This window comes from Penaeus japonicus, unplaced genomic scaffold (genome assembly GCF_977035675.1).
Source record: "Penaeus japonicus unplaced genomic scaffold, GWHDUDI00000001_assembly GWHDUDI00000001, whole genome shotgun sequence".
Taxonomy (NCBI): domain Eukaryota; kingdom Metazoa; phylum Arthropoda; class Malacostraca; order Decapoda; family Penaeidae; genus Penaeus; species Penaeus japonicus.
The window spans coordinates 27,825,105-27,846,852 of record NW_028234403.1 but is presented as its reverse complement, the minus strand read 5'-3'; the positions used below and the strand labels follow the sequence as shown (position 1 = coordinate 27,846,852).

At 37.2% G+C, this 21,748-nt stretch overlaps 1 protein-coding gene across 4 annotated transcripts in view; it reads left to right on the top strand.

Annotated features, from left to right (window-relative positions):
• Positions 1-21,748, top strand: part of Cep97 (centrosomal protein 97kDa) — a 47,472-nt gene that overhangs the window by 18,581 nt on the left and 7,143 nt on the right. The window contains exons 9-16 of one of the 4 annotated variants that reach the window (XM_043018255.2): positions 6,508-6,611; positions 8,580-9,149; positions 9,998-10,124; positions 14,204-14,324; positions 14,686-14,810; positions 16,770-16,799; positions 20,910-21,148; positions 21,466-21,649. In XM_043018255.2, coding sequence (XP_042874189.1) covers positions 6,508-6,611; positions 8,580-9,149; positions 9,998-10,124; positions 14,204-14,324; positions 14,686-14,810; positions 16,770-16,799; positions 20,910-21,148; positions 21,466-21,649 — 1,500 coding nt within the window. Of the gene's footprint in view, positions 1-6,507; positions 6,612-8,579; positions 9,150-9,997; positions 10,125-14,203; positions 14,325-14,580; positions 14,811-16,769; positions 16,800-20,909; positions 21,149-21,465; positions 21,650-21,748 lie in introns of all 4 variants that reach the window. The other 3 variants (XM_043018253.2, XM_043018256.2, XM_043018254.2) reach the window with 3 other exon arrangements.

The following is a 21,748-nucleotide window of genomic DNA, read 5'->3' as shown; positions in this document are numbered from 1 at the left end:
TCTATAATATTTGAAAAGTTGTGTTTTACACTCTGGTATACCATATGATTATTGAACATTAGAGCATCAAAGTTGAAAAAGCTACCCTACATTAACCCGATAATGACGGATAATGTGAAGTCACTTCATGGCCTGGCTGGTCTTCCTGATGGGGACACATGTCATGGCATTCTGTATGGCTGTCACACCTGGCAATAGGATGCATATTGGCTGGCCAGTGCCTTAAGGCGCTGTCACACTAGCACTTTTCCGTCAATTTTCTGAAAAATTGTCAATTTTTGAGCAAATTGGCATCTTTTTAGTCAGACGATATTCCGAGTTTCCGCGTGAAGCATTCCCGTCGTCCTATTGGCCAAGCATAATCAAATCAAGAACTATATTTTTAAATGTTCGTATTTGTTTTAAATCATTAATAATATTCAAATATAATGAAATTTACTTTTCATATTTATAGCTTAAAATTGACATAGAGGAGTATGTAAATCTAAATTTTATTTCATTAGATAAAATTTGTTTTAAGTGCTGGACTTCATTGTTTACATCCGTCAGCCGCAGAGCGCGCTATTTTTCCTCCAGTTTTGAAAAACAATGGACTGTGGATGGATACAGGCCCTTCAGAAGAATACTTGAATTAGAATATTTTATTGCTTTTTCTTGTTACGCTCAGCATCTGCTAAAACGGCTAAAGTCTAGCATAACCGCGCACTATCGCTTGTTCGGCGCCATTGTTTACAAATGCGATGCGAGTATCGCATTACTAAGCCGAGGGCTCCTAGTGTGACTGCGCGCCTCGAAAAATTGACAATTTTTGAAAATTGACGAAATAAAAACGACGGAAAATAGGCTAGTGTGACAGCGCCTTTAGTGGACAAATAGCCCGCAGCCTTACACCGTGCATTTTGAAATACCCCAGTATAATGTCCTGTCTTTAACAGGTTAATAATGAATGACAATGGGCAGGACTTTCATTTTACAATAATGAATTATGTACTGATATATACAGTAAAAAATAAATGAATAAATTTCACTAGTAATTCATCCGCATCAGCTGTATTAACCCATTGTGTACAGGAGCTCTGGCCTGACGATGGGCATCATGACATACATGACATTTGGGGATTTTGGATCAATGTGATATTTTATCATACTATGAGTAATGAGAGAGTGAGGATGATAATTGTGGTCATAATTACTATAATTGCCATAATGTTAACCCATTAACGACGGGGATAGATTTGCTTACCCAGGCTCCAGGATGGATTTTGTTTCAAAGCGAGGGAGCTTCACGCAACATACCTTGATTTTTCCCGCTCTCTTTTTGTCACACACACACACTTTTTTATGTGTGTGTGTGTTTTACTATTTTTAGAGACATATCTGTCATATCACAGGCTCTCTCAATTATGTAGTTGACTAAAATTGTAGTTCAGGGTCCATTGCTATGTGCCATCACTCTATAGAGATACTGCTTGCCAGAGACCATAGATGGGTGCCATTCAAGGCTCTCTCTCCTGCTGGTATGCGAAGAAAGTGGTGCCATCTAAGTTTTGGAATTTAGGTGAAACCCATTTTGCTTAATATTAGTGCAAGTATAGTAATTATGACTGCAATTGTCAACCTCACTCACTCATTACTCAGAGCACAATAAAATAACACAGTGATCCAAAATCCCCGAGTGTCATGATGCCCGTTGTCAGGCCAGAGCTCTTGCATCATGTATGACGAAAATACACGCCACCTGTTGTTAACTGGTTAACCCATTAACAGCAAGTAACAAGATATGACATCAAGTGGTGGTAGCACCAGCCAGCAGGGACCAGATATTTTGTCCTGACTATCCTCCTGGGCAGCACGCCGGGTGATCAGGCATGTAGCGCTTGGCCGCAGCCAGTGTGGGTAAATAACCCAAGGCGTTAGACTTACGCGTTTGAAATATCCCAGCGTTTCTACCATTTGAAGACAAAACAGTCCCATCGATAAGGGTTTAATTAAAATGGGTTTCGCCTAACATCCAAAACCTAAATGGCACCACTTTCTTCTAGTACCAGCAGGAGAGAGAACCTTGAATGGCATCCATCCACCGTCTCTAGCAAACACTATCTTTTTAGAGCGATGGCACACAGCAAGTTGCTAACCTCGTGCTCTAAAGTACTGCAGATGAAGGATGTGCAGGCAGAAAGGGAAGAGGAAGGTGATTCAAATCATGTCCAATGTCTACAATGTACCCTAGGGTATTTCAATAATTGGTGATTTTTGAAAAATCATTCAAATTCACGGGGACTGTTCAGAAGTAGGCTCCATTTATTTTTTCATGACTAGTGACACCATTTTTATTTGTTTTTATCAATATTTACCTATTGCACTTTTAACTCAAAGATACGAAAAATATGATTAAATAATTAGATTAGTCTGGGGTGAAATTCCCGTTTTCTATATTCTCTTCGTCATTTTAGCAGTAATTACTTAACGATGTATTCAAATTATGTTGATTTATTTAACCCACAGCAGACGGGTGTCATGACATACATGACGTAGGAGCTTTGGCCTGACGACGGGCGTCCTGACGTATATGACGTTCGGGGATTTTGGATCACTGTGCTATTTTATTTTACTATGAAAAAGGAATGAGTGATGATGGCTACTGCAGTCATAATTACTATAATTACCGTAATACCGTGATAGCTTAACGTCCAAAACCTAGATGGCACCACTTTTTCCTAGCACCAGCAAGAGAGAGAGCCTTGAATGGCGCCCATCCACGGTCTCTAGCAAGCACTATCTTTATAGAGCGATGACACACACTAAGTTGACGAACTCTTGCTCAAAAGTACCGCAGATGAAGGATGTGCAGTCAGAACGGGAAGAGGAATATGACTCAATCCATACCCAGTGTCTAAAATGTACTCCTGTGCCAATATGTTAACTTGTATATATGGATTCTTCATAAACACAAAAAACAACATTCCTCTCACAGGTTCTTTTTTTATTTAATGTATTTTTTCACTGTATAAGTATAAAATTATAAAAAAAACATAGTAAAAAAACAGACCCCTATTGTAAACAAATTATTTCTCATATATAACATCATAATAAATAAATACAGTAAGAATAAAATAAACTATGAATTAATATCTATAATAGCATACATAGAACTAAACCCCTGTGCATCTGTTAAATATATCAAATTCATAAAATTGTCTAAAATCTCAATAAAAAAAAAACCAAAAAAAAAAAAACAAAAAAAAAAAAAAATTTTTTGTTGAAATTGATAAGCATGTAGGAAGTAAATTCTTTTTAAAATAACTCTTTAAAGGAAAATGGGCAATAATACTTGGGCTTTTTGATTATGGGAAGGAAACATGCAACAAATGCAATTAGTAAAATAGAATCTTTTAATTTTTTTTAGACTTTAATTACACATAATAAAAGTTATATTACAACTAAGAAATACTGATTTATTACTATATCTATAATTGATATAAATAATATATGGTACTATATTAGCATAACACTAATACCCACTATATATTCTACCCAGTATCCTCCATATAAAGGAATATCATCCTACAAGAACTCCAAAGATAGAGATATCAAGAGAGGGATTTTTCCTCATGTATGCTGTCATCCATGTCAAAAAAGACATCAGATGAGAGTGAAAATGAGATGACTTGTTATGCAGAAAATACACATTGATGAAATCAACAAACATCAATCTTCAACCTTACAAACGACACTTACAAAAATACAGAGACTCAATGCAATGCATTGTTGTTTGTATTAATCTTTCGCAATATCAATAACAAAAAATGTCAGAAAAAAGAAAAAAACAAGGGATACCTTACAATATTGTTCACCAGCCAAAACAATTTCCCTGTGTCAAAATCATTAAATCTTTAATCTTTTAAGGCCAAAACTTTGCAAATCAGCATTTTGGTCATTCATAAAAATACCAAAACATTATCATCAAGTACACAACAAACATGTAATGTTGAAAACCAACTTATCAAACTATCACCAATAAACAACAAACATTAATATAACCTATAATATTTTTTTTTTTTTTTTTTGTACAATCAATTTAAAGAGAATTAAATTTTTTTATATTCAGTATGGCAGAGTGTGAACCTTCCTTTAGCCTTAAATTAAAGTTCATTTAATTGGCCACAGATGGACCAATTCATCATTTAAATCATCAAAATCAAACTTCGTTCCTTAATTTCCCTGAGGTTATGTTCGTTTTTTTTCATATTGGTTTATATTCAATGAAGCTAGAGTGTCATCCTTTTTTTACCAATAGAATCTTTGCTTTTCTTTCTTTGACCAAATTTAAGTATCTAAAGGAATCAATCTCTGTAAGAAACATAAAAAAAGAAAAAAAAAGCATTTAAAAAATTTCATTGTTAAATATTTTCTTGTATTTCCGTGGTCATCTGATCTTTCAGATTCTTCTGTCATGTCTTCAGGAGTGGATTTCTTTTTAAGTTCATGTTTTCAAAAGTTTTCGTTGTCATGTCATCTCAATTATATCGTTTTCACTCTGTTGAATCTTTCCTCTATTTTATATTCCTCTATTTTAGTCCTTCCTCTTCATTTTATCTTCCTTTTCATTCAGTTTCAAAGTCATCCAGCTTCAAAACCACTTTATTTCTTCTTTTTAACTTTGCTTCTCAATCTCTCGATGTTATCCTTGTCTTTGCCTTTTAAAGAAAAAATAAACATTAACACCAAACGAAGCCTTGTATAATTACTCCTCGTTTTTTTAATATAATATTTTTATATTAAGTTTAGTTTTTTGGCCTTTATTTTAGTGAATAGATTTAACTCTCAAGTCAGTCATCTGTCAAAATAATTTCAAAATTGTCTTCCAAGTTTCAGCAATTTTGTAAGGAAAGATGCGCAATTTCAATTTGTTGCATGCAATATTTAGGTTCCAGGTCGGTTCGAAGGACAATTCACCTAAAGACCCAAAACAAACTTGCGATTCATTAGGAAAATAACATCACTAAACGTTAGTGAAGAAGTTTCGAGTGTGTGACCTCGCGTCCGGCGCCGCGCCGCCAAGTCGCCCGGAAAATGCGTAATATATTAAATTGAAAAAACCAAAAACTAACTATCAGATCAGATCAAGCTGATTTTTTTCACATTTCATTTTTATGATATATGGAGCCTATTTTTGTACAGTCACAATGACATTTCAAAAGTTGCAATTATTGAAATACCCTAATGTACCCTTGTGCCAGTATGAATGCCTTTTACTTTGGCACTCACAGTCATAAGCACATGTTTCCTTCTTCTTCCCTATCTCTTCTTGTTATGTTCATTGTGAATGGTTATATGTTTCGTATTTGTTCATTACTACATAAATATGAAAAAATAAAGTTGCTATTTGTCCTCCCATAAAATAGCAATACTTCTATTACACTGAGTATAAAGAAAATGATGAGCTGATAGGGACCCTAACTACAATTTTAGCCAACTGTAGCTTTGATAGAGCTTGTGATATGACAGATATAATTCTCTAAATACAGTAAAACACACAAAACCTAAAACACAAAAAGGGCTCTAGCTTTACAAAGAGTGACTGAAAGAGAATGGGAAAAATCAAGGTATGTTGTGTGAAGCTGCTTGGCTCTGAAATAAAATCCATCCTGGAGACTAGGCAAGCAAATCTATCCCCCATCCACAATGGGTTAAAGGAGATTAGTGGGTTCTCATGGAAGGGAGCAGGAGATGGGATTGTGGGTGTAGTCTCTGCTGGCTCGGAGGGTGTATTGAGGGAGTATTGGAGTGGAGAAAAAGCCACCCATACACACAGTATATCTGATACCACACAGAACCAGATATACTGCATTGTTAAATATGTATATAATCATAAGAGTTCCATTTGTATAGACACATATTTCACTTGTGAAAATAATGTAAACAAATGCATTGCACAGGTAGAGTTCTAATGCTTAGTCACTGTGTGCTCCTGTTATGTAGCTGGCGAGAGTGGCACAATCCAACAAGTTACCTCTATGCTTAACCCATTGTGGACAGGGATAAAGTTGCTTGACTGATCTCCGGGACAGACACAAGTGGTACCTGTCTGGCCCCCTAGATGTGTTTTATTTCAGACTGGATAAGCTTCACTAGACATATTGGAACTTTTTGAGCTCCCTTTCATTCACACATCATAATACTAGAGACCCCCCCCCCCCATTGCATACAGGTGTTATGACATATGTTACCACAGGAGCTCTGGCCTAACAATGGGTGTCATGACATACCCCGAGCACCGGACTTGACCAAATATCTTGTCGCTGGCATCTGACCCAAAAACCACGAAACATGACAGCACGTCAGCCGGCGCGAATGGGTTAAGGCTACTGATCATGAAATACTCAGTAGTAGTATCTTTCTTGGAGAGCAATTCATTGACAGAATCTATATCTCAGTGAAATTAATCCTTGTAAGAATTGACCAAAATCTCTTTAAGATGATTTAAGATAATTATCTTTCCCACAGTGAGTCATCCAGTGGGCGAGGCAGCCGCTGCAGCAGCCACCATGACTCTCCCGCTATGCACAGACGCAGTGTTTCTAGGTCAACTTCCCTCAGACGAAACACGGGTCAGTCATTCCTGCTCTTGCCCCAGTGTCTGCTCTTGTAGTTCTTCTTGCTTGGCTGCAGTTGCTTGAATGATGAGTTCACACATACTTGAACTTTCGGCAATAGGTTTTGGAAAGAGAAAGGGATTGAGGAAAGAGGGAGAGAGAGTGATAGTTAAAATTTGCATTACCTAACATGTCTTTTTTATCATTTTTAAAATTTGTATTTATTCTTTTTAAGTCTAAAATTTCCTACAGCAGCATTTGGGTTATGTATTATTGTCATTGTCACAGAACCAAATGATTTTGCACATTTAAATGTCACAATAGTATAGGCAATATGGCAAATGTGTGACAGTGCCAAAGCATTGTGATTGCTTTCCACAAACATTTTCTGTTGTGGTAAACAAATGCTCCCTGACTAGGAACATGTTTGGAGTATATTCAAAATGGATAAAGTTCTTCATCAAGTATTGATATGCCTTCTGTTGGGTGGAAATGCAAATGACCATGTACATTTCAGATAATGTCTTGCGAGACTTTTCAAAAAGTTTATGCAAAGATAAGCGCTTAGGATATAAAAGATATCCAAGTAAGTGTGCTGTTTTGTTCTTTCAAATAAAGAAGAAAAGTTGTTGAATGAATTATAAAGCAGAGACATGCATTACCCTTGTTTTGATTAAATAGACTTGTATGTATTGAAAATTCCCTGGACATTTGGCTAATTTTTAAGCTCATCCAAATATGGCATTTGTTTGAAAGAGATTTGATTTCAACATTCAGATTTTGTACATTTCCTTCTTTATGGGAACTTTGAGGAGTGAGGTGGAAATGGCTGGACTATTGCCATTAAAACTTTCCTTTTTTTTTACGTACTGTATGTTTCTATACAGTATTATTTTTTTGTATGACAACAAAAGACAGTTGTTTATTGTGTGCTACTTTGAAAAAAAATAATGATTCTTTGTCTTTTGTAGCTTAGCCTTCCTCTGTCTGTGCTTGTGTAGAATTAAAGCTTGTTGTTCTAGTTCCTCGTGTAGTGATCCAAATCAGTATCATGAGTTTTCCATCACAAATTTTTGGTTTGTACTATTCTTTGGGTGTTGATCCTTTTTGATGAATGCACGACTATGAAAGTTCTTTGTTCCCAGGGCATTAAAACTGCTGAAATCAAGAAATAGGTATTTAGAGTCATTAAATTTATGTTTCCTGTCTCATGCAGAACATACTTACAAGTAAATTAATTTATTAATAATTACGCTTTCCAGTCTGTATGGTAGTGCTTTTTGTGAATTATTTAGCTCTTGAACTCTTGAAGAAACCATTAAGTGTAAGGTTTGCAAACATGTGATATTATTTTAAAAGTAGTTTGATGTGAGGAAATGTAAAACATTTCAATTATATTAAATAGTCACAAGTTGCTTATTAGAATAACAATGGATAGGATAATATTTCAGATATACAAATATTATGTGGCTACCAAGGTATTTAGATTGTATTACTTTCTTGGTACATTTACCTCTAAACCTATGGGGTTTAGATGAGAGTAATAAAAAAACGAGGAAAATAATATTTTACCCTACACCATGAAATGAATTTGTAAGTAGCTTACACATATATAATTAACCTGCTTTGTGGTTTGTTGATTGTTATTATGGGTAGTGTCTGGTCAGGGTTCATGTTTTACACTATTTTCAGAAGTTATTAGTTATTTGCAATGGACATTAAAGGATTTAAAATGAATTTGTTGTGATTTTTTTTTTTTTTATGTTAAACAGACATGTATGCATGCATATCTAGATATATAAGAGAGATTATGTATATAGAAAGACATATCTACATTATTTGTAATGAGTGGATGTATATGTATTTGTCACTATTCTGTTATCAAGTAGTTTTTCTGGCGGTTAATCAATTTATCCAATGATCACTATTAGTGTCTTATGTAAATAGCCGGCACAGGAGTAGTGACTTCCACTTCCCCCACAGCCCCTTCTCGCCCTGCCCCGGTGCGTGAGTGCCACCGCCGTACCCACTCCCACTCTGCGGCCACAAGGAGCGACTCAGGCTCACGTTCCCAGCAGAGCCAGTCGTACCACGTGGAGCTGTCGAACACTTTATATGGGGGGGACCTGCGCACACCTGACACCCCAAGCCTGATGACGCAGAGCATGGACCCAGCCATCCTGTCACAGTTAGCTGGCAATGGCCCCAGAGGGCAAGTGGACCCCATGTCGCTGAGTCTGGGCGCAGAACAAATGTCACGGTCGCTTGGCATAGACCCTATGTCTCGGTCAATGGGGGAAGAGGAGATGAAGCGATGTTTGGAGCTGGACCCCATGACGCAAAGCCAGGGCCCTGAGCAACTTGCACGTAGCCTGGCACAGCCTGAGCCTTGTGGTGGCTTGATGACACGCAGCCTGGACCTAGGCCCCATGACTAATGGGGAGGCAGAAGCATGGGGTGAGCGCACACTTCTACCACCAACTGGCCACCCCAGGCCCACCAGCCTCTTTGGGGATGAGAAGGACCTGGTGCTTGAGGACGTGGCAGCTCAAGGTACTCCCCCATGAGGTGTAGTGCTTCTTTCCGCAAGTATTCACTGCTATTGACATCACACACATGGCTGTACAAGACTGCATTTTCAACCGGTTAAAAAAAAAAGTTAATGTTGGTGCTATTTTCTTACCAAAAAGACTAAATAAAAGACACGGAGGTAAGGGTGTTTTTCCTTATTTGCTTTTGGTAAAGAATTGATAATATCATCTGATTGTATTTCTCTTTATACATCCTCTACAATTTTTCTTTGCTTATGAAGCCTGCCAGTGGCATCATGTGCAAATGGACATTAAAGAAAGTTGTATTCTCTAACTATACTGCATAGATTATTTAACCAAGTCTTGTACAAGTGTGTTGTCATGTTAGTATGCACCCTCACCCTGTAGTCTAGATCACATGAGTCTTTCATTTCTGCATTGCACAGCCTCCAGCAGAGTTCTGATTGTTGTTCAACAGCCATCTTTTGATGGAAAATAAAGAAGTCTCTTTCTATATTTATTTGTTTAGTTTTTTTTTTTTTTTTTTTTTTTTTTTTTTTTCCGTTTTCCTGAGAACCATTCAATGTTTAGATATGAATATTCATAAAGGCCGAGTACAGAGACACATTCATTGGTTGAATTTTACAAAATGAGTTTTTAAGTGTTAAGAAAATTTAAAATATTTCCAAAGTAGAATTATCTTAGGATAAAATTTTCTTTTCTTTCATCCAACTTTGTTCTTCTTTATACTTCTTTATATGTCTTCATATTTCTCTTCCTTCCTTTGTCTTTTTCTTCTTCCTTTTCCTTCTATATTTGTCTTTACATTCAAAGCTTGTGTGTTACGATGTCCCTGTCCCCCCCCTTCAGAGAGCAACAGCCAGCTAGCAGGTTCGACCAAGTTCGTCCCAGCTCCTGAGAGCATCATGAGTCCAGAGTATCAGGCAGCTGTTGCTTCAGCACGCTCTGCTCAGGGTCATGGAGCTGCTAGTCAGGGGTGAGTAATTTCTTTCATCATTATAGAGTTGATATTTATGTTGTGATTGCTGTAAATCAGTTTCTTTCATTATTTTTTGTGTATTTTGTCAAGGGTAAACAGATATAATCTTCTGATTTTCATTATTTGTAGTTCATGATGCTTTCTTTTTTTTTATTTCTTCAACTGTTTTCAACATTTTGGCTGTCACTTTAAGATTCTACAATGTTTTTAATCGTTAATATAAAGCCATTTTGGGAAGACTTTATTTATTAGAATAATACATACTTCACATAGGATTGTTATTTACATTGTTATTAGCTCATTATCCTCCTTACAAGTCTGTTAAATCACTGGGTGAGCACCTGATCCATAGATTAAAAAGCAGAACTCTCCCTGTTATACCTCCTAGCCTCTGGGTTCTTTCAAAGCAATAATTGATACAGACCAATGGAACACAGAAAATGGCAACCATAAAGATAGTTTATAAATGTTTTCCCTAAAATCATAGTGTGTCTCAGCTACTGGAGACCCATTCGGCTTGGGAGGTTTTCAGTTTTTACCCCCGAGGGACCAGTTATCCAAAACAACCTGCACAGCTAGGCCATGCAACTTGTAAGTTAGACTTCAGTTTCCGGTGGTCAAATATTTCAACTGTTTTCACATGATGTCACAGCACTTTATAACTTACAGCCACTCCTGAGTACTTTTAACCCATTCACGCTGGGGCCATTCCGACTTTGCACGGTCGCAATACCAGGGTTCTCGAACACATAAGCCTCAAGATTCTTGGACGCACAAGCCGCAAGCCTGGGCTGCCCACTCGCTCAACCCGAGCGCCGGGCTTGCCCTCATATCTCGTTCCAGGCATCTGATGCAAAAACCACAAAATGTGTCATCACGTCAACCACCTCCAATGGGTTAACCCATTGTGTACGGGTGTCATGACATATATGACGTAGGAGCTTTGGCCTGACGATGGGCGTCATGACGCTCAGGGATTTTGGATCACTGTGCTATTTTGTTTTGCTATGAAAAAGGAATGAGTGATGATAGCTACTGCAGTCATAACTACCATAATTACCGTAATATCATGCTAGCTTAACGTCCAAAACCTAGATGGCACCACTTTTTCTTAGCACCAGTAGGAGAGAGAGCCTTGAATGGCACCCATCCACGGTCTCTAGCAAGCACTGTGTCTATAGAGTGATGGCAAACACTAAGTTGATAAACCCTTGCTCTAAAGTACCGCTGATGAAGGATGTGCAGGCAGAACGAGAAGAGGAAGGTGACTCAATCCATACCCAGTGTCAAAAATGTGCTCCTGTGCCAATATGGATGCCTTTCACTGTGGCACTCACAGTCACAAGCACAGGTTTCATTCCTCTTCCCAACTTCTTCTTGTTATCTTTATTGTACGAAAAAATAAAGTTGCCTTTTGTCCTCCCATAAAACAGCAATACTTCTATCACATTGAGTATAAAAAAAATAATGAGCTAATATGGATAATATACTACAATTTTAGTCAACTGCAGCACTGATAGAGCCTGTCATATGGCACATATAAGTCTCTAAACTCAATAAAACACACAAAAAAATAAAACACAAAAAATGCTATAGTTTTACAATGAATGACTGAAAGAGAGTGGGATGATTTAAATTATATTGCTTCAAGCGGTCTCTCTCTAAAATAAAACCTATCCTGTAGGCTGGGCAAGCAAATTTATCTCCGTCTGCAATGGGTTAATGGTATGAACCCAGAAATAAATCAAAATAGCTTGTGACATCTATTGGTGAAAAATCATCAAAAATGCTTGATTGGTCATATCAGTCACACCATTAGGCATCTAATTAAACCATTAGGCATCTAATTATGCATCTGTGTGCCACAAATATCTTGTTTTTTAACCAATCACTCAATACAAAGAAGAAAACAAGAAATAGTCCAACAATTTGCACCTTAGTTACCCCTTGGAGTTAGCAGCCGCACATATGCAAAGTAGAGCTTTGAGAAGAAATAGAGACCTTTAGATACTCTTCACATGAGATGAACACTAATTAGCATTTTAGAATGTTCCAGGCTTTAAATAACTCACTATTTTGAAGGAGTCTTTTGATATCAAATTTGCTATGTAAGGTGTTATGCAGAGTGTACTAGCACCTATACCTATATTCTCCTATATTTAAATGTACGTATAAAAATGAATGAGTATGTATTTGTTTGATATTTTATTCTTTTTCTCTCCCACTCTCACTCTCTCAATTTCTCTCACTCTGTCACTCTTCGCTCCTAATATCTGTGGCCTCCAGATGGTTACTGCACTAATAGGTTTACTGCTGATTGGTCATTCAGTGGCCAAACTGCTCTCTCATGGTCATTTGGTGAATGGAATTACAATGTAAACATTGGTTTACAATGTGCTTAATAATTGTAATTGTAAAAAATGTATGAGCATAGGTGTTTTATGATATTACAAGGATTTTATAAGTTTTGATTTTGTAAGGTGGTTACAGTGTCCTCAAATTTGTAACTGACACCTTGTAGTTGTTGTTTCATCACTTTCCATTTCCAATACAATGCAAGCTTATTTTTCTACAATCATCAACTGAGACTCACATCTTTTCCTCGTCATTTATGAATCTTTAGCTTAACCCATTGCTTATGGGTATAATGATATACGTTACGCAGGAGCTCTGGCCTTATGATGGGCATGATGTTCAGAGATTTTGGATCAGTGTTATTTTATTGTGCTATGAGTAATGAGTGAGTGATGATGACAATTGCAGTCACAATTACTATAATTGCCATGATATTAAGCAAAATGGGTTTCACCTAACATCCAAACCTGGATGACACCACTTTTTTCAAGCACTAGCAGGAGAGAGAACCTTAAATGGCACCCATCTTTAAAGAGTGATGGCACATGGCAAGTTGCCGACCTCTTGCTCTAAAATACCACAGATGAAGGATGTACAGGCAGAAAGGGAAGAGGAAGGTGACTCAAATCATGCCCAATGTCTACAATGTGCCCCTGTGCCAGTAGGGATGCCTTTTACTGTGGCTCTCACAGTCATAAGCATAAGTTTCTTTCCTTTTCCCTACCTTCATTTTGATTGGTTATATGTTTTTGTATTTGTACATGACAATACACAATACAAAAAAATAAAGTTGATTTTTATCCTCCCATAAAACAGCAGTACTTCTATTACACTAAGTATAAAGAAAATAATGAGCTGATATTGACCCTAAACTACAATTTTAGTCAAATGTAGCATTGATAGAGCCTATGATATGACAGATATGTCTCTAAATATAGTAAAACACAAAAAATAAAACATAAAAATGGCCCTAGCTTTACAAAGAGTAACTAAAAGAGAGTGGGAAAAGTCAAAATATGTTGCGTGAAGCTACCTCTCTCTTAAGTAATACCCATCCTGGAGACTGGGCAAGTAAGCTGCAAAGTGTCAGGCCTCAAATTAACCATAGTTGCACAGACCAACAAGACAATATGAACATCTGCAGAGGGTAGCCTTCTGAAAATCCCTGGCAGAGCACCAGCAGCAGTGAAGACACTTGCTGTCTGGAACAGACGCAATAGAGTGCCCTCACTGCTGAGTTTGTGATGGGACCTCATGTAGAGGACGTACGATCTTTCTGCTTCTCGAGTGATCACTCCATATATCACCGATCATTAGCATCACCAACTCCATTCAGAACTCCTTCTGTGGCATCTTACCTCCCATGGTCCGATACACAGCGAAGGAGTTCACAAGGAAAATGTCAAAGAAAAAGATCTTATACTATACCCTTGACTTCTAAGGGGTGTGACACCCCTTCATTACACACTTTTTGCCATGTCACATATATGTGACACCCGTCATCATTGGGTTAAAATACAATAATTGTCTTATTTAGCCTAAAAGATGAAGAGGAAAAAACAGTATCCCTGCACTTCAAATTTTTATTGCAAGCCAGGAACCTTGATATAAACCACTCCAAAATTTACTGGCATCTTTGGTTTGAACTAACTACTACACCTCCTTACCACAACACACAATTGTAACTGAAACTGACTTCTTTCTCCCTTATATTCTTACAGTTCTTCATCCTCCCGCTCACAACATAGTTCAAGTGCGGTTGTCCGCTCAAACTCCACCTCGAGATCCCAGCGTCCGCCTCCGTCCGCAAGGCCCACATCTGCTCCTCAGGCTTCCCCAAGAGTGAGAAATTTAGACGTTTCTGTTTTTTTTTGTCTTTTTTTAATACAAATTACAGTTTATTTGTTAATCTCTTGGTTTTGTTGATTTATTTGTTGTTTACCATCAGTTTCTCTCCTTTTTTAAAACAATTCCTTTACTTTCATACTCATTAGTTGTAGGATATGTTCTCAAGATTTTTTCTTAAGGAGCTTAGATTGCTTCCATCCATCTCGTAGATAGCAAGCGGCAGTGATAACTAGTCTTCATAATTTTTTAGCAAACAGCAGTGCGGTCATCATCAGTTACTAGGCCTCGAGCCTCACCCATGAAAAGTCCAGCCACAGTTGATCTCATACGGGGCTCCCCTTCCCGCTCCTCCCAGCGTCCTGCAAGTGGCTCCTCCTCCTCAACTACTGCGTCGGGACTCTCCACACTTCCTAGACCAAAACCTTCTCCCCGACTTTCACCTAGATACGCACGCTCTGGCTCAGTGGAACCTACACCCAGGTAAAAAGAGTCTTGCGTTGGTGTACGCATTGTGATTTATTAATTTATACATATTTGTATAAATAATTTTGTGTTTGGTTGTGTCGGTTAGGATTTGGTTCTGGCAGCTTCGGGGGAATTCTTTTTACAAAATCCAACCTTATTTGATTTGAGGACAGGAAGAATTCAAAACTCATGTCTGTAATGGATTATCATGAACAAATGTAAAAGAATATATTTCTACTCACAAGCATGTACTAATTTAAAGTAATACTTCTAAAAAGAAGTGTAACCTGCTGAGGTGAGGAAAGGTATTTATTTTATATGCAAAATCTGATGCAACTTGATCTTATAGTATTTATTTTACTTGACTTGTAACAGCCATAACAGACATACAGTATTTATTTCAATTCACTTGCAATGGCTTAATCTACAGAACAGGTAGATTTTATGACAGCATTCTTGGCAGCATATTACTGGGGCTTATATTTGTGAAATGCCACTCCTGCCAGCAAGATAACAAGCATGCACAGTGACCAAGTGTGAGACCTCTCCCTGGGCGGCACTGCAGAAAGTATCTACACAATGGAACTCCTATGATTATATATATATACATAACAGTGTAAAATGTGTGTTTTAACCCATACATGCCGGGGCGATTCCGGCTTTGCATGGTCGTAATGGGGTTTTCAAATGCATTAGCCTAACGTCTTGAGACTCTCGGGCGCACAAGCTGCGAGCCTGGGCTCACCATGAGCGCCGGTCTTGCCCAGATATCTCGTCACCGGCGTCTGACGTAAAAACCACGAAACCACGTGTCAGCCCATCATCTGGCGCGAGTGGGTTAAGGGAGAGATCATGATGTGATTGGATGTCATCCGGTGGGATTGAAATATTTGAATGACACGACATCACATCACTTGCTGCCAATGGGTTAACTTGAACTTTTGCTTTTTGTGTAAATTTATTTCATATATTCTTTGTTGACATTATCTTAACCCATTCACGCCAAGGCTGTTCTGGCTCTGAATGGTCAGAATGCCGGGTTTTTCAAACGCATAAGCATTGGGATTCTTGGGCGCACTAGCCGAGAACTTGGGCTATCGGCTCACTCACCCCGAGCGCCGGCCTTGACCAAATATCTTGTCACCAGCATCTGATGAAAAACCACAAAACATGTCAGCACGTCATCCGGCGCGAATGGATTAAGGATAATATGCATCCTAATAGCACTTATTTTTTATTGACTGATTGTGCAGGACAGACTTATATCCAGTTTGTGTTGTTTAGAGGTTATGGACAATTTTATGCCTATTAGTATGTAATCTGAGAATTTGACCCATAAGCCTTCAGGAGATCTCAGAATTTGTAAATAAAGAAAAGGGATCTCCTTCAACCTGCAACACCTCCAAGCTGGTAAGCCAGATAGAGGTAGGCAGTGGTACAGGGATGGGTCAGCAACTAGCACACTACCAAGAATGGACAACAGGAAAGAACCAGTTGATTCAATAGCACTAAATAAGTGATACCAAACTCGAAAGGTTAAAAACTCGGTTCCAAGAATCAGAAAGGATATTATAGTTGCAGGATGTCCATAATAAATCTTGCTTGAATTGTTAAACTTTGTTAAATTTGAACATCATAAGGCTGCCTCCCTCTCACAGCCATATGTAATACATGTTACAAGATGATGATAATAATGCAGGAAGCTTTTTCTAAACAGTTTCTTGTTGATTTGCACATGTGATAGGTTGAAAGTTATATGAGAAGGTTTGTTTTTCTGTATGTTAAATGGGGAGTATGTTATCTTAGGAGTTTCCTTTACTTCTTTGAAATATATGCATCAGTACTGTGGGAAAAAGAAAAATTGGCCATACCTACCTTATTGCAGAAAGAAATTAATGCTGCTGGATGATGAGCAGTTAATTAACATTGATTGACAGTAGCAGCAATAAAATTTCTTACTCTCTTCCACCTTAGGAATCGTCTTCCCTTGCCAACGGGATGTAGGTAAGGAAAGACGTGAAATTTCCTGTTCATGAATGACTCTCCCACAGTGAATGTTTATAACTTTCCTCGTCTGTCACCCTCAATTTTATTGAAACAGAGTTGAGGTTGTCACACTGCAGAAGTGCTCATGTGTGTGTTTTTATACATATTTTTTCTCCCTTGAAGTTGATCGTGTGAGGCAAGCAGAAAATAAACTTTTGACATGAAATTTTCATCCAAATTATTACTATTCATGTGTCTTTGTGTTATGTCTAGTCTTGAATTGTCTGTAATAACCCCTTCCATGCCTTCCTGGATACATTAGTATATTTTGCATCTTGAAATATTTCCCTACCTGGTCAGTAAACTTTTTTTCTTCTTTTTTTTCTAAAAAAGTAAGATCTCGTAGATATTCCTATTGTTTATCATAAATCTTCCACATCCTAGAAATTAAAGTCCCTTCTTTAGAACTTGTTCAGAAACACATAAATATACATTTAAAGCTGTTTAAAATAGTGAAGCTAAAAGACATTACAGATAGGGATATAGCCACTTATATAAAAGCTCATACGAACAGATATTCAACATTTTGAATACTAAATGCTACTATAGACTTCCAATGCAAGGAATGGGATGAATATAGGAAAATCATGCAAACTGCAACAACAAGAATATTATGGCCATAGATTTGTGTATAAATATAGGAGGAAAATTCTTTATATATGTTAAAGCTTTGATGATATATTAGTTAAGAATAGTGCAATCCACAATATTTGAGTTAACCCACTGCAGACAGGGATAGATTTGTTTGCCCTGTCCCCAGGATGGGCACTAGTGCAACTATGCGAACTCTCATTCACTAATTATAATACTAGAGCCATGTTTGTGCTTGAATTTTTTGCATTTTACTGAGACTTATATGTGCCATATGACAGGCTTTATAAGTGTTGCAGTAATCTAAATTGTAGTGTATGTTTTTTATACTCAGTGTGATAGAAGTAATGCAGTTTTATGGGAGGATAAAAAGCAACTTTATTTTTTGTATTTATGTACTTTATTAAACAAATATGAAAGAAATAACCATCCACAATCAAGATTCTATGAATAGATGGAAAAAAGGAAGGATAATGGTTAGGACTGCAAGTGCTACAGCAAAGGCAGCCAGACTGGCACAGGGACACATTATAGATGTTGTACATGGTCTGCGTCACCTTCCAATTCTCTCTCTGCCTGCACCTCTTACACCGCCTGTAATTTAGAGCAGGATAGTGCTTGCTAGAAACCATGAATGGGTGCCATTGTTTCCTGCTGGTGCTAAGAGTGAGTAGTGCCATCTGTATTTGGGATTTTAAACTAAACCTATTTTGCTAAATTTTACAGCAATTATAATAACTTATACTGCATTTTTCATCATCAGTCACTTAACAGAGTTATCACGCATAGTACAATAAAGAAATAGCGATCCACTCTCCCAAATGTCAAAAATGCTGTGATGACTATTATCACATACATCATGATGCCTGCCGTCAGGCAAAAAACTCATGAGCATGTATGTCAAGATGCCCGTCCACAATGGGTTAATGGTCACAAAGATTTTAATGGTTATTATCATGATACAGGTAATTTTTTCAGTTACCAAGTAATCAGATATATATAGTTTTTTTTAGATAACTTCCCTTTCTTTTTTTTTTTTTTTTTTTTTTTTTTTTTTTTTTTTTTTTGTACATTATTTCCCTACAAATTATTAATTACATTCAACCATATGGTCATCTACCTATATAAGTGCACAAGTGGTCCAAAATTTATTTTTTAATTATTGATTCACTCTATATTTAATATATTTTAAGTAAGCCCTAACAACTCATAGAACATTTGAAACATTTGAAAAATACAAAAAGTTCTTTAACAACTATTCCCCTCCCTGTAGCCTGGCTACATGTGGTTGCCAAATGGAAGTTGTTGTTGTGCAGCTGTCAGCATGGAGAAACTCACACAGATAGAGCTGAATGGGGAGTAGTAAATATGATCCAAGTCCAGCATTTGTAGACCAGGTATCCACAGACATGTCCCAGCACTTAGAAAATAAAAGCAATGCCAGATAAAATTACATACCATGGTCCCTGGAAGAGGGAGTTCCATGCCCACTATGCAATATTTCACTTTCAACCTTCATTTCACCAAATTATAGGATATTCCTCCATTATTTTATTCTTGTTCAATACTTTTATTATGTTTCCACACTACAGAATATTTTCTACATTACCGATAAGTGATATAGGAAGCCCAGCCAAATTCAGTGAAACAGCCTTCATTTAATATTAAGCTATAGCAACCCAGTATCATAGCACATTAATTTATATTTTACAACCACTAGAACCATCTAAACGCAGGTTAAATATTCATTTTTGGCAACTAGCCGGTCAAGGAAAAGATGTTTAACCCATTCACGCCGGGGCCATTCCGGCTTTGCACGGTCGCTATACCGAGGTTTTCGAACGCATCATCCGAACGCTTCGAGATTCTCGGGTGCACGGGCCGCGAGCCTGGGCTGCCCACTCGCTCACCCCGAGCGCCCGCCTTGGCCAGATATCTCGTCGGTGGCGTCTGACGCGAAAACCACGAAACGTGTCAGCACGTCATCCGGCGTGAGTGGGTTAATTTTACTTTATTTATTTGTATATCAGTTTGTGATAAAAAAAATCTATTACTCTTATTCTGTTACTTTTTTTTCACTGTTTTAATGCTTTTGATATGTTACTGTTTCGTCTTTCTTTTCTTTTCTTCGTCTTTCTTTCTCTACTTTGAGTTGAAGCATTGGTAGATTACTTTGTATAAAACATAAATTTGTATAATTTTCCTTTTAGAATTTATTTTATTTTATTTTATTCTTTTCGTATTTTATTTTGCGTTTATTGTAATTTTTTTATTCTAGTTTTTGAAATGTTCCTCTTTATTCGTTGCATTGCATGAACCATGAAAAATTATTCTAGCTGCAGTCTATTAGAACATTTTTTTATGCATTCAAGCCTTCTCTTAACCCTTTCCCGACGGGGCACTCGCTACGCGAAGACCCCTATGCCGGGCGATTGCAATATTGCATTGAAATCGTCACACTGGCATGACGCCCCGGCATTGGGAGTTTGGCTGTGTCACACGAGTGTGACGCACCGTCGTCATAGGGTTAAGTACATAATGCAGTGATATTTTCAATCTACCAAGAGATATTATCATAGAAATACCTTGATAGATTCTGTTTCACGAGTTCTCAAACCCTTGAAGAAATGTTGTTGTCTTGTGTTATTTTTGTATCATTACGGTCTGCTTGTTATGTGGTGAAGTTTGCATATCTTACAATGAGGAGCATTGTATACATTATTTGATATATATTTTTTATCTTTTTTTTCTCTCTCTTCTTGTTTTTTTGTTTTATTTTAAGAAATGAATTTTGTATTCCCCCTTTTTTAAGAAGTGTTTTTTTTTTTTTTTTTTTTTTTTTTTTTTTTTTTTTTTTTTTTCCATATTATATCATGAAGAGATTTTAGATTTTAGGCTAATGAGTTGTCTCTCTTGTTTCCAATCCAGTCAGGAACGTTGTGTTATATGTTATGGTGTGTGCGTGCTACATAACACTGGATTATATTTGGGTGGTTTCAGTACCTGGTGAGAGGTGTGTCAAAGTTATGCTTTAGTAGAAAATGTACCTATAATACCTTGAGATTGGATGGAATGTATATTTTTTATTGGTGATTTTAAATCATTATTTTTCTTAGCTATTTTAAAGAGACATTGGTCTTCATTCTTCATTGCTTACTAATGAGAGAATGAATTTATTTAGAGATTGTTAGAGTTGGTAAATGGGCTTTCAGTACTTATGAAGCTAAATAGATTAAAATAGTTTTTTATTCTGCCTAAAATACAGTAGAAGAAATGTGCATACTTATTTTTAGTTTATTGAATCATACAACATTTAATCTTAAAGATTATATTCCAGATATTCATTACATTAATTAAAAAAAGAAAAAAAATCTCCATAATTTCCTATTTATATATAATAATACTGTCATAATGCAATGGAGAGACCTAAGAGCAAATGAATGCACTCATGACCCACAACAATGTCTTGCCCATCAGACGCCAAGGCTCAGCCAAGAAGAATAAAGTGCCATCTCCACACCATGGCTACTCAGACGCAGACTCAGATAACACAGACTCAGAGATGTCGCTGTCCAAGCTGCAGACAATCAAGAGCATCGCGGCAGAGAGAAAACAGAGTGAGAAGCGGACACGTGACAACAATCGGTCTTCCTCATCTCATGCCTATGACCCAGAGAAGTACAAGGGGGGAGCTGCCATCAGAAGCTCCAGCAACAGTAAGAGAGGATGACTTTTGGGGCTATGTTCTGTGAGGGGGTCATTTTCTTTTCTTCTGGAAAAGTAGATGAGAGGGAGAAAGAGGGAGAGGGAGAGGGAAACATGTGATATACCATGTGTGAGTGTGTATGTGTTTGTGTGTACATATGCAATTTTATTTTTGTGTTTTGGTTGCTGCATTTGAATTACTCATGTATATGTATGATAAAAGTAAAAAAATTATAAAATGAAGTTTTGAGAGTATCTTAACAGCTCTAAACTACTGCTTGTTAACCTTGCCTTATTCCAACCTGACCTTCCTCCCACCCCTCCACAGACGGACGACGTAGGTCAAGCAACAGCAGTAGTGGAAGCAGCACAGCAACCTCAGACATGAACAAAACACAAGCAGCCATTACTCTGCAGAAGCACTGGAGAGGTTACCAGACCAGAAATAATGATCCCAAGGCAGCTAGGATCAGGGATGACATCAGACACTCCAGGGCTGAACAGCACATCAAGTAAGAGCAGTAAGATATTTGAGAAGTAGCAAATAGATTGTGTTTGACATTCCAAATTTGCAAAGCTTCAGAGAGAACATTAAAGTATCTTTCTATTTT